The 13,211-nt window shown below is 40.4% G+C and overlaps 1 protein-coding gene across 3 annotated transcripts in view; it reads left to right on the forward strand.

The window, feature by feature from the left end:
* The window catches only part of LOC129860857 (vitamin D3 receptor A-like), a 117,353-nt gene that overhangs the window by 40,725 nt on the left and 63,417 nt on the right, over positions 1 to 13,211 (forward strand). For 2 of the 3 annotated variants that reach the window (XM_055931711.1, XM_055931710.1), the window contains exon 3: positions 6,655 to 6,683. The exons of the other annotated variant lie outside the window; for it this stretch is intronic. In XM_055931711.1, coding sequence (XP_055787686.1) covers positions 6,677 to 6,683 — 7 coding nt within the window. In that variant the 5' untranslated portion in view covers positions 6,655 to 6,676. The remainder of the gene's footprint in view (positions 1 to 6,654; positions 6,684 to 13,211) is intronic. 3 annotated transcript variants of the gene reach the window in all.

Below are 13,211 nucleotides of genomic sequence, written 5' to 3' on the forward strand. Positions count from 1 at the left end.
TGTGCCATGTAAAAAAAGCTAACGTTTAAGTTCCTTGCTCAGAACATATGAAAGCTGGTGGTTCAATATTACCAGTTCTTCAATATTCCCAGTTAAGAAGTTTTAGGTTGTAATTATTATAGGAAGTATGACGCGTCGACTATTTCTCTCTCTACCATTTTTATTTCATATACCTTTGACTATTGGATGTTCTAATAGGCACTTTAGTATTGCCAGACTAATCTCAGGAGTTGATAGGCTTGAAGTCATAAACAGTGCCGTGAAGCAAGCATTGCTAAGAGCTGCTGGCAAACGCAGTAAAGTTTGAATGAATGCTTACGAGCCAGCTGCTGCCTACCACCGCTCAGACTGCTCTTATCAAATCATAGACTTAATTATAATATAATAACACAGAAATACGAGCCTTAGGTCATTAATATGGTCAAATCCGGAAACGATCATTTCGAAAACAAAACGTTTATTCTTTCAGTGAAATGCAGAACCGTTCCGTATTTTATCGAACGGGTGGCAACAATAAGTCTAAATATTGCTGTTACATTGCACAACCTTCAATGTTATAATTATGTAAAATTAGGCCCAAACTGTTTTATATACTCTGCATGCAATGAATGCAAGCGAAGTGACAATTTCCCTAGTTAATATTGCCTGCTAACATGAATTTCTTAACTAAATGCAGGTTTAAAAAATACGTCTGTGTATTGATTTTAAGAAAGGCATTGATGTTTATGGTTAGGTACATTCGTGCAACGATTGTGCTTTTTTGTTAAATCAGTTTTGCCAAGTAGGCTGTGATTCGATGATAAATTAACAGGCACCACATTGATTAAATGCAATACAGGACAAGCTAGTTAAACTAGTTATATCATCAACTATGTGTAGTTAACTAGTGATTATGTGAAGATGTAAAAAAATAATAAGATTAGTTTAATGCTAGCTAGGAACTTACGCGAGTGCAGCAAGAAGCCAACGTAACAGGTGGTCAGCCTGCTACGCAGTTAGTCCAAATTGTTGTTAGTCTGAATTATGACAAGTGGTATGAATATTTTCTGAAGGCACTATCTGGAAATAACAACCCAAAAAGTCACTCACAGTGTAGTTTCATCAGCTGTTGTACAATATGATATAAAATGCAGGAAAGACATACTTTTGGTTGCACTGGGCCTTTTTTAAAAATCCTGTAAGAGTCTGCTGACTGCCACAGGCTTCAAGCTTCCTTTTTAAGAGACATTTTCTCAGATGTCTGCAATACAGGTATGATTGAAGAATGAAGCAGGTGTTAAACATGGCCGTTGCTACACAAAGCAGCAGTTGACAGCTCCATTGTCCACATCGATTAAATCAGTACATCTAGATCAATATCTTTTTTTGTTTTTAAAGTAAGTCATATTAAAGATTTGGTTGAAGACCAATGTTCCCAAAGAGATGTTGACATGGCTACAGTAGGCCAGTCAAGACTAATGCTAGGTGTCTTGTGTAGCTTTCTTTATGCACACTTTCAGCAGTAGCCAATATATTGCTAGTATGTTCCAGATACATTAAAACCAGTAGATAGTGATAGCGCTGACGTCATCTACAGTTCAAGTCGGGAGTTTACATACACCTTAGCCAAATACATTTAAACTCAGTTTTTCATAATTCCTGACATTTTAATCTTAGTAAAAATTCCCTGTCTTGGGTCAGTTAGGATAAGCACTTTATTTTAAGAATGTGAAATGTCAAAATAATAGTAGAGAAAATGATTTATTTCAGCTTTTATTTCTTTCATCACATTCCCAGTGGGTCTGACGTTTACATACACTAAATTATTTAGTAGCATTGCATTTTAAAATTGGTTAACTTGGGTCAAATGTTCCAGGGCGCCTTCCCACAATAAGTTGAGTGGATTTTGGCCCATTCCTCCTGACAAAGCTGGTGTAACTTTATTTATTTTTTATTTCACCTTTATTTAACCAGGTAGGCTAGTTGAGAACAAGTTCTCATTTACAACTGCGACCTGGGCAAGATAAAGCAAAGCAGTTCGACACATACAACAACAGTTACACATGGAATAAACAAACATACAGTCAGTCCTTCCTGAGCGGTATGACGGCTGCGTGGTCCCATGGTGTTTATACTTGCGTACTATTTTTTGTACACCACTATACACACAAATATTCACATCAATATATGAAAGCAAAACACACAATAGTAGAAAACAAACACATTATTCACTAAACGTCCTCAATCAGCCTTTTTGAATTGCCCTAGAGGCACTAATTCATCCAATTTGACAGCGCCATGGACATTTTTCCACAAGGTGCAACAAAACGAAAAGCAGATTTACCTAACTCAGTGGAGATCGAAGGGCTCCCTGAGACTGAGTCTTTCTTGTACGTACGTCAAAGTTAACGATGAAGTTACTGTGAAAGTTTGCAGGAGGGCCAGCCTACTTTCTAATACAGTGATGTGTTCTGAACCTATCGCCCGTAATAAAGCCTAAAGCCTAAACCTCATCCAATGGCTTCACTACAGTGACAGCTGCATTCATATAGACACTATTGCCAAAGTCCATTTCTGCTATTTAATGAAAGGCATGACCTTTTCCTATAAAAGAAACCTGTTTGAATTCTAAATTTCTTAACTAGCTCATCAGCATGCTTTCTGAAAAAGCCCTGATATTCATAAGTGGGGACAAGATCAATGAGGGCACCATTCAATGTACTTATGCATACAGCAAATAATGATATAATTTAGATGAGAAGATTCGTATCAATCTTTTTTTAGTTTGAATCGTTTAGCTAAGCTGTGTGATAACATAAGATCCTCTGGACTACCACTCCTTCAGTAAACCAGGCAGAGAGAACCGTTTTTTTCTGGTTGATTGTCACCGCTGGTGGGGCTCCTGCTCAGCCCAAGCCGTGTTACAGCTACATACTTAGCTGTCTAGATGGAGGGTGTCATCATAGTTCTCCCACAATCATTACAGTGGTGATACTTAAGGTGATGTTGGGGCGGCAGCTAGCCTAGTGGTTAGAGCGTTGGGCCAGTAACTGAAAGGTTACTAGATCGAATCCCCGAGCTGGCAAGGTAAAAATCTGTCCTTCTGCCCCTGAACAAGGCAGCTAACCCACTGTTTCTAGCCCGTCATTGTAAATAAGAATGTGTTCTTAACTGACTTGCCTAGTTAAATAAAGGTAAAACATGTTTTGCCATCATTACTCTCAGCAACAGCATTGGCAGCAATTGATGGGATTAATTATCCCGGCCTTCACACGGTGTCTGACTCATGTGAATGAATCAGGAATCAGCAAGAGCAGCTTGCTAGCTATACAATAAACATAAGTATGGCGCAAACATGGACGGATGGGTACATGCCACAGTGCTGCTCTTCTGTCCTCAATGTCCTTACCAGTGTCTGTTCATTCAGATAAGTGGACAAAATGGAGGAAAAACCTAAACCTTCTGACTGTTCCTGGGCGTTGCATAGCTACCCGTTGGGCTTACAGTGCCGCTAAAAAGTATGTGAACCCTTTTGGAATTTCTGCATAAATTGGTCATAAAATTTGATATGATCTTCTTCTAAGCCATTAGTCTGCTTAAACTAATAAGACACAAACAATTAAATGTTTTCATGTCTTTATTGAACACACCATGTAAACATTCAGTGTCGGGTGGAAAAAGTGTGACTTGCATTTAATAACTGGTTGACCCTCCTTTTGGCAGAAATAAACTCAACCCAATGTTGTCTCTAGTTGTGGATCAGACCTGCACAACGGTCAGGAGGAATTTTGGACCATTCATCTTTACAAAACTGTTTCAGTTCAGCAATATTCTTAGGATGTCTGGTGTGAACCGCTAAATCGGGTTGAGGTCAGGACTCTGACTGGGCCACTCCAGAATGCGTATTTTCTTCTGTGTTTTGGGTTGTTGTCCTGTTGCATCACCCAACTTCTCTTGAGCTTCAATTGGCGGACAGATAGCCTAACATTCTCCTGCAACATGAGTAAATAAAGCCTCCAAAATGATGCTCCCTCCACCATACTTTACAGTTGGGATGAGGTTTTGATGTTGGTGTGCTGTGCCTTTTTTTCTCCACACATAGTGTTGTGTGTTCCTTCAAACACCTCAACTGTATTTTCATCTGTCCACAGAATATTTTGCCAGAAGCGCTGTGTAACATCCAGGTGCTCTTTTGCAAACTACAGACGAGCAGCAATGTTTTTTTTGGACAGCAGTGGCTTCTTCTGTGGTGTCCTCCCATGAAAACCATTCTTGTTTAGTGTGATGTTGAAATGTTCCAGAGATTTCTGTGTCTTTTAGCTGACACTCTAGGATTCTTCTTAACCTCATTGAGCATTCTGCTCTGTGCTCTTGCAGTCATCTTTGCAGGACGGCCACTCCTAGGGAGAGTAGCAACAGTGCTGAAATTTCTCCATTTATAGACAATTTGTCTTACTGACTGATGAACATCAAGGCTTTTAGAGATAATTTTGTAACCCTTTCCAGCTTTATGCAAGTCAACAATTTTTAATCTTAGGTCTTCTGAGATCTCTTTTGTTCGATGCATGGTTCACATCAGGCAATGCTTCTTGTGAACAGCAAACTCCAATTTTCTGAGTAATTTTTTTATAGGGCAAGGCAGCTTGAACCAACATCTCCAATCTCGTCTCATTGATTGGACTCCAGGTTAGCTGACTCGACTCCAATTAGCTTTTGGATAAGTCATTAGCCTAGGGGTTCACATACTTTTCCCAACCTACACTGTGAATGTTTAAATGATGTATTCAATATAGACAAGAAAAATATAATTTGTTTCTAGTTTAGGCACACCGTGTTCGTCTATTGTTGTGACTAAGATGGAGATCAGATCAAATTTTCTTGACTAATTTATGCAGAAATCCAGGTAATTCCAAAGGGTTCACATTTTCTTGCCACTGTTTCCTGTACTGTTGGCCTCCCCTCCACACAAGATGATCAACTCACCATAGCTCACCTGAGGTTATCTAAGTAGGTCATGTTTTCCCCAATACACAGTAGTGTGAAGTGGACTGATATATGGGTCTTGTTAACCAGGGTTATGCATTTTTCACGGAGAAAAGGAAAGATAAAACACATATCTTGCTGCGTTTTATACAGTTGAAGTCGAAGTATACACACACCTTAGCCAAATACATTTAAACTCAGTTTTCCACAATTCCTGACGTTTAATCCTAGTAAAAATTCCCATGTCTTAGGTCCGTTAGAATCACCACTTTTTTTATTTTAAGAATGTGAAATGTTAGAAAAATAGTTGTGATTTTATTTCAGCTTTTTTTTTTTTTTTTTTATCACATTCCCAGTGGGTCAGAAGTTTACATACACTCAATTAGTATTTGGCAGCATTGCCTTTAAATTGTTTAACTTGGGTCAAATGTTTTGGGTAGCCTTCCACAAGATTCCCACAATAAGTTGGGTGAATTTTGGCCCATTCCTCCTGACAGAGCTGGTGTAACGGACTCTTGCTCGCACACGCTTTTTCAGTTCAGCCCACAAATTTTCTATAGGTTTGAGGTCAGGGCTTTGTGATGGCCACTCCAATACCTTGACTTTGTTGTCCTTAAGCCATTTTGCCACAACTTTGGAAGTATGCCTGGAGTCATTGTCCATTTAGAAGACCGAATTGGGAACAAGCTTTAACTTCCTGACTGATGTCTTGATGTTTTTTCAATATATCCACATAATTTTACTCATGATGCCATCTATTTTGTGAAGTGGACCAGTCCCTCCCGCAGCAAAGCACCCCAACATGACGTTGCCACCCTCGTGCTTTACGGTTGGGATGGTGTTCTTCGGCTTGCAAGCATCCCCCATTTTTCCTCCAAACATAACGATGGTCATTATGGCCAAACGGTTCTATTTTTGTTTCATCAGACCATAGGACATTTCTCCAAAAAGTACGATCTTTGTCCCCATGTGCAGTTGCAATCCGTAGTCTGGCTTTTTTATGGCGGTTTTGGAGCAATGGCTTCTTCCTTGCTGAGCGGCCTTTCAGGTTATGTCACCAAAGTACGTTCATCTCTAGGAGACAGAACGCGTCTCCTTCCTGAGCGGTTTGAAGGCTGCGTGGTCCCATGGTGTTTAGACTTGCGTACTATTGCTTGTACAGATGAACGTTGTACCTTCAGGTGTTTGGAAATTGCTCCCTAGGATGAACCAGACTTGTGGAGGTGTACAATGTTTTTCTGAGGTCTTGGCTGATTTATTTTCATTTCCCCATGATGTCAAGCAAAGAGGCACTGAGTTTGAAGGTAGGCCTTGAAATACATCCACAGGTACACCTCCAATTGACTCAAATGATGTCAATTAGCCTATTAGAAGCTTCTGAAGCCATGACATCATTTTCTGGAATTTTCCAAGCTGTTTAAAGGCACAGTCAACTTAGTGTATGTAAACTTCTGACCCACTGGAATTGTCATACAGTGAAATAATCTGTCTGTAAACAATTGTTGGAAAAATGACTAGTCATGCACAAAGTAGATGACCTAACCGACTTGCCAAAACTATAGTTAACAAGACATTTGTGGAGTGGTTGAAAAACGAGTTTTAATGAGTATGTAAACTTCTGACTTCAACTCTGTGTAATGTCAGAAATTAGTACTGAATGTTGCTGATTCCTTCCTGCCTCTTCTCTTTCAGGAAGCTTTTTAGAAGTGAAGTGATGGAATGTAAGTTCTTTGCATCTTTAGTCTTCTCTCCTTTGATAGAAGCTCTGCAGATTTAGTATTTTACCATTTTTTTCAGTTACATTAAGCTTTTCCTCTCCCCTCTCCCTTTGCACAGTTTCACTGCATTTGTGAGATTCATCTATTTTTATTCAGTTTATCAATACATAATCAAAACACTGCACCTCTGTATGCATACCTCCCTATTCCTCCCCATCTGAAATGGGCTCCTCAGCAATTCTCCTGGAAAGAGTAACCTTGTGTCAGTGTCACCCCACCACTCCAGCTCCAAACCGCTATTCGAGAAAATATGGTTGATAGAAAAATGATTTATGATGAAGCCAAAGTGTCAAATGCCAAGGTCTCCAGAAGACTACTGTGGACATGATGGACATGTAGGACCGCTCAGTTCTCTGGGTCCTCATGCTAACCCAAATGCAGCATACAGGATACAATGTAAATCTTATGTCAATGACATAACTACACATGACCTTTTCTGTTTTATACCATATTTTCATTTGAATAAGACCTACAGTGCCTTAAGTATTCATACATCTTGACTTTTTGTTTGTTTTACAGCCTGAATTTAAAACAGATTCATGTGTTGTTTTTGTCATTGGCCTTCACACTACCCCATAATGTAAAAGTGGAATTATGAATTATTATATATTTTTTTACAAATGAGTTGAAAATGAAAGGCTGAAATATATCTTGAGTCAATAAGCGTTCAACCCCTTTGTTATGGCAAGCCTAAATAAGTTCAGGTGTAAAAATGTGCTTTGTTATGCCAAGTAGGTCACCAGATGCATGTATTTACTCTGTGTGCAGCAGTGTTTTAACATGATTTTGGTATGACTACCTCATCTCTGTACACCACACATAGTTTAGTTATTTGTAAGGTTTTTCAGTCGAGCAGTGAATTTCAAACACTGATTCAACCACAAAGACCAGGGAGGATTTCCAAGGCCTTGCAAAGAAGGGTCCCTATTGGTAGATGGGTAGAAAAAAAAGCAGACATTGAATATCTCTTTGAGGATGGTAAAGTTATTAATTACACTTTGGATGGTGTGTCAATACAAAGATATATATATATATATATATGCATCCTTTCTAACTAATTTGCCGGTAAGGGATTTGACTGAGGCCAGTGGTGACTTTAAAACAGTTAGAGTTTAATGGCAGTGATAGGACTGAGGATGGAACAACGTTGTAGTTACTCCACAATACTAACCTAACAGAGTGAAAATAAGGAATCCTGTACAGCAGGTATTCCCAAACTGGGGTAGGGGGTATGCTTGTGTTCTTGGCATTTCTTCACATTTTCAAACAGTACATTTTATATTTTCCAACGGGGCTATACATTTGGGTGAGTTTTTCTTCTCTCGCCAGAGTAGCTTCTGTTCACTGACAAAAATAAAATGAAACCAAAAGCAACAGATACCATTAATAAGAAGGGGCTAGAAGAGTCTTACTGTATATGGTGAGCTACCGAGTGGCTAGGACAAGAAATCTCCATACTACAATTCACGTATCAGTGACATGGCAGGAGATGTTTTGAAACAATTACTGCTTCGCATATAAGCCAGTGAATTATGTATTACAGCTGGATGAGTCAACAGACATGGCGGGCCTGGCACAGCTTCTGGTATATGCCCGTTACGTTTATTGGGGGGGTCAATAAAGGAAGACATCCTCTTCTGCAAACCACTGGAAACCAGGACAACATGAGAGGATATTTTTAAAGTACTGGACAGCTTTGTGACATCAAAATGACTTTGGTGGTCAAGATATGGTATCTGTACTGATGGTGCAAAAGCCATGACCGGGAGACACAGTGGAGTGGTAGCGCGCATTCAAACAGTTGCTCCCGACGCCTCTTGGGTACACTGCAGCATCCACCGAGAGGCTCTTGCTGCCAAGGGAATGCCTGCCAGCTTGAAAGACGTTTTGGACACAACAACGTTAACCATTTTCACTGTAAAGGCAAGACCCCTAAACTCTCGTATTTTCTGCATTATGCAATGACATGGGCAGCGACCCATGTAACGCTTTTACAACATACAGAAGTGCGCTGGTTATCAAGGGGCAAAGTATTTTTTTAAATTGTGAGACGAGCTTAAAGTTTTATTTACTGACCATAATTTTCACTTGCCTGACCACTTGCATGATGACGAGTTTCTCACACGACTGGCCTATCTGGGTGATGTTTTTTCTCGCCTGAATGATCTGAATCTAGGATTACAGGGACTCTCCGCAACTATATTCGATGTGCGGGATAAAATTGAGGCTATGATTAAGACGTTGGAGCTCTTTTCTGTCTGCATTAACAAGGACAGCACACAGGTCTTTACATCATTGTATGATTTTTGTGTGCAAATGAACTCAAGCTTACGGATAATGCCAAATGCGATAACTTAACACCTGAGTGAGCTGTGTGCGCAATTACGCAGGCACTTTCCCGAAACGGATGACACGTACAACTGGATTCGTTATCCCTTTCTTGCCCTGCCTCCAGTTCACTTACCGATATCTGAACAAGAGAGCCTCATTGAAATTGCAACGAGCGGTTCTGTGAAAATTGTATTTAATCAGAAGCCACTGCCAGATTTCTGGATTGGGCTGCGCTCCGAGTATCCTGCCTTGGCAAATCACGCTGTTAAGACACTGATGCCCTTTGCAACCACGTACCTATGTGAGAGTGGATTCTTGGCCCTCACTAGCATAACTAAATACAGGCACAGACTGTGTGGAAAATGACAGACTCTCCAATACAGAGTAATGTGCATCCTTTAAAGCACACCCTTCTCATTAACCTGTGGTTATTTGTTCATCAAAAATTGTGAATAACTCAAGTTTTATACGTAAGATGGCTAAAATAAAGAGCGAAATTATTGATTATTATTATTTGCCCTGTTCCAATAAGAGCTCTTTGTCACTTCCCACGAGCTGGGTTGTGACGACAACTCACACTCATTCTCATGTTTAATGAATGTATAGTGTGTGTGGAAGGCTTACAATGATGGCAAACATTTGAGAGTGCACTGACCCTGGTGCTAGGGGAATTACACAACTGGAGGTTGAACGTTTGAAGGGTTACGGGACTATAAAAAGTTTGAACCACTGCTATTCAGAATCAAAATATTCCAAAACATGCATCCTGTTTGCAACACGGAACTGAAGTAATAATGCAAGTAACTTTTTGTCCCGAATATCTAGTGTTTGTGGCAAATACAACACATTACTGAGTACTACTCTCCATATTTTCAAGAATGGTGGTGTCTGCATCATGTTGTGTTTAGCTTGCAATCATTTAAGAACTGTAGTTTTTCAGGATGAAAAATAAACGGTATGCGCAGGCAAAACCCTAGAGGAAAACCTTGCTAGTGACAGGTAGCCTAGCGGTTAAGAACGTTGGGCCAGTAACCGAAAGGTTGCTGGTACGAATGCCCGATACAACTAGGTGATAAATCTGTCTATGCCCTTGAGCAAGGCACTTAACCCTAATTGCCCCTGTAAGGTGTCTGCTAAATGACTATAAAATGTAAAAATGTTGTCATCTTTCCACCAGACACTGAGATGAATTCACCTTTCAGCAGGACAATAACTTAACACAAGGCCACATCTAAGCTGGAGATGCTTACCACAGAGACGGGGTATGTTCCTGTGAATTGCTGAGTTTTGACTTATCTGCTTGAAAGTCTATGGCAAGACTTAAATGGTTGTTTAGTAATGATCAATAACCAATTTGACAGAGCTTGAAGAATGCTGAAAAGAATAATGGGCAAATATTGTATAATCCAGGTGTACAAAACTCTTGGAGACTTACCCAGAAATACTCACAGCTGTAATCGCTGTCAGAAGTGATTCTAACATGTATTGACTCAGAGGTGTAAATATTATATATTTAATGAAAATATTTAATTTTCAATACATTTGCAAAAAATTCTGAAATGTTTTCACTTTGTCATTATGGGGGGAAAATAATCAATTTAGCATTCAGGCTGTATCACAACAAAATGTCAGAGGTATGAATACTTTCTGAATGCACTAACTAGGCCCCTACATGCAATGTACAGCAGATGGTGCATATCATGCCCTACAGCAGTACAAGACTCAAATTGGGTACATTTTGTTATGCTTAATGAAACTCAACCAATTTAGTAATTGTTAAATTATCTACAAACATGCAGTGAAGGGAAATTCTTGAAGGGTAGGTAGCATAAACGTAACATGGATTTGCATTAGAATACGCATCAAAAGTCCCAATGCAAAGTTATACCTCATTTTTCTATTTTTCGAGTTAATACATAAAAAGATCTGCTCCAAAGAAGTCATATCGGAAAAGTTTTTTCCGGGTGCGATATAATATGGAGGACCCGGCAAGCCAGCCTATTCCCTATAATGCAGGGATCATCAACTAGATTCAGCCACGGGCCAATGTTTTTCTTGAGCGTGGTGGTCAGGGGGCCATTTTGTAGACCGCAAATAATTTCTAGACTGCAAGAATCCCAAACAGATGTAATATTTGACTAAAACATAATCAATTCAACAATTGTATTTATTATTTTGCTCAGAAAACTTGGAGCCAAATAAAACCTGCCCGTGGGTCGCCAGTTGGGGAACCATGCTATAATATAAACTCCACCAGAAATAACGTAAATCGTTTGCACTCATGGTTTCAATTGAATTTGCAGCCAACTTTTAATTTATTGTTACAAATCAACTTGCGAGGTTGCTAGCCAGTGCTAATGTTAGCCCTACCAGACTGCTAACATTACATTAGCGCTGCTTGAGTCAGCCAGTTGCTGTCAACATCTAGCTTACAGCTACATTAAAAAAAACATTTGGAAATATATAACGCTATCTAACCAATTATCAAAGAATGTTAGCTATAAGCTATTACACTATGACCAAAAGCTTGTCGAACATCTAATTCCAAAATCATGGGCATTAATTTACAGTTGGTCCCCCCTTTGCTGCTACAACAGCCTTCACTCTTCTGGGAATGCTTTCCTCTAGATGTTGGAACATTGATGCGGGGACTTGCTTACATTCAGCCACAAGACCATTAGTGAGGTTGAGCACTGATGTTGGGCGATTAGGCCTGGCTCGCAGTCGGCATTCCAATTCATCCCAAAGTTGTTTAATGGGGTTGAGGTCGGGGCTCTTTGCAGGCCAGTCAATTTCTTCCACACCGATTTCGACAAACCATTTCTGTATGGACCTCGCTTTGCGCACGGGGGCATTGTCATGCTGAAACAGGAAAGGGCATTCCCCAAACTGTTGCCACAAAGTTGGAAGAGCAGAATCTTCTAGAATGTCATTGTATGCTGTTACGTTAAGATTTCTCTTCACTGGAACTATGGAGCCTAGCCCGAACCATGACAAACATCCCCAGACCATTATACCTCCTCCACCAAACTTTACAGTTGGCACTATGCATTGGGGCAGGTAGCGTTCTCCTGGCATCCGCCAAACCCAGATTCGTCCGTCGTACTGCCAGATGGTGAAGCATAATTCATCACTCCAGAGAACGCGTTTCCACTGCTCCAGAGTCCAATGGCGGCAAGCTTTACACCACTCCAGCCAACCCTTGGCATTGCGCATGGTGATCTTAGGCTTGTGTGCCGCTGCTCGGCCATGGAAACCCATTTCATGAAGCTGACGTTGCTTCCAGAGGCGAGTTTGGAACTCGAAGTGAGTGTTGCAACTGAGAACAGACACGCTTCAGCAACTGCGCTTCAATTCTGTGAGCTTGTGTGGCCTACCACTTTGCGGCTAAACTGTTGTTGCTCCTAGACCTAGACTTTCGACTTCACAATAACAGCACTTACAGTGAACCCGGGGAAGCCCTAGCAGGGCAGAAATCTTACCCCATTTAAGTTGACATTTTTAAATGTTTAGGGTAGGGTTTAAGTGTAGGGATGTCCCAAGGTTCCCAGATAGCACTTACCCTTGGTGAACAGTGTCAAGTACTCATACCGCTATTTAGCTGGCTAGCAAGCACTCGTCATGGAAATGGCGGTGGTGAAACGTGAATTTGGACCAGTCCCTGACAAGTGACCATCCATACACAAATGTTGCTTCAAAGTGCTATTTTGTAACCTGCAATGTTTTTTTGTGTCTCTGAAAATATTTGAATGACAGAGCTTGAGGAATACCCTACGCAAAGATCAAATATAACGCACCAGATTTTGCGGCCTTCAATAAAGGCCTGTAGTCAACGTTACCACAGAGATGAAAGTTTAGCACTGCTCTTGCTTTACATTTGGGCATAGCATCCATGGTTTGCTACGACACCCCACACCCTACCATGACACTTCATGTAACTGTATATAGCAAGTGCACATTTTTGGCACTTTGTTGAGCTGTCAAACTTCTATCTATTCGGCACTCACCGTAGAAGCACCAACAGTTCGTTTGCAGTAGTTCACTCCTCTTCGACTGTGGTGATGTGCAGTTCGAACGATTCGTTCTTTTTGAACGACTTTCTTTACTGACTCGAGAATCCTAATTCGTTTTTCTGAGTGA

The sequence above is a fragment of the Salvelinus fontinalis genome, chromosome 8, assembly GCF_029448725.1.
Source record: "Salvelinus fontinalis isolate EN_2023a chromosome 8, ASM2944872v1, whole genome shotgun sequence".
NCBI classification, from domain to species: Eukaryota; Metazoa; Chordata; class Actinopteri; order Salmoniformes; family Salmonidae; genus Salvelinus; species Salvelinus fontinalis.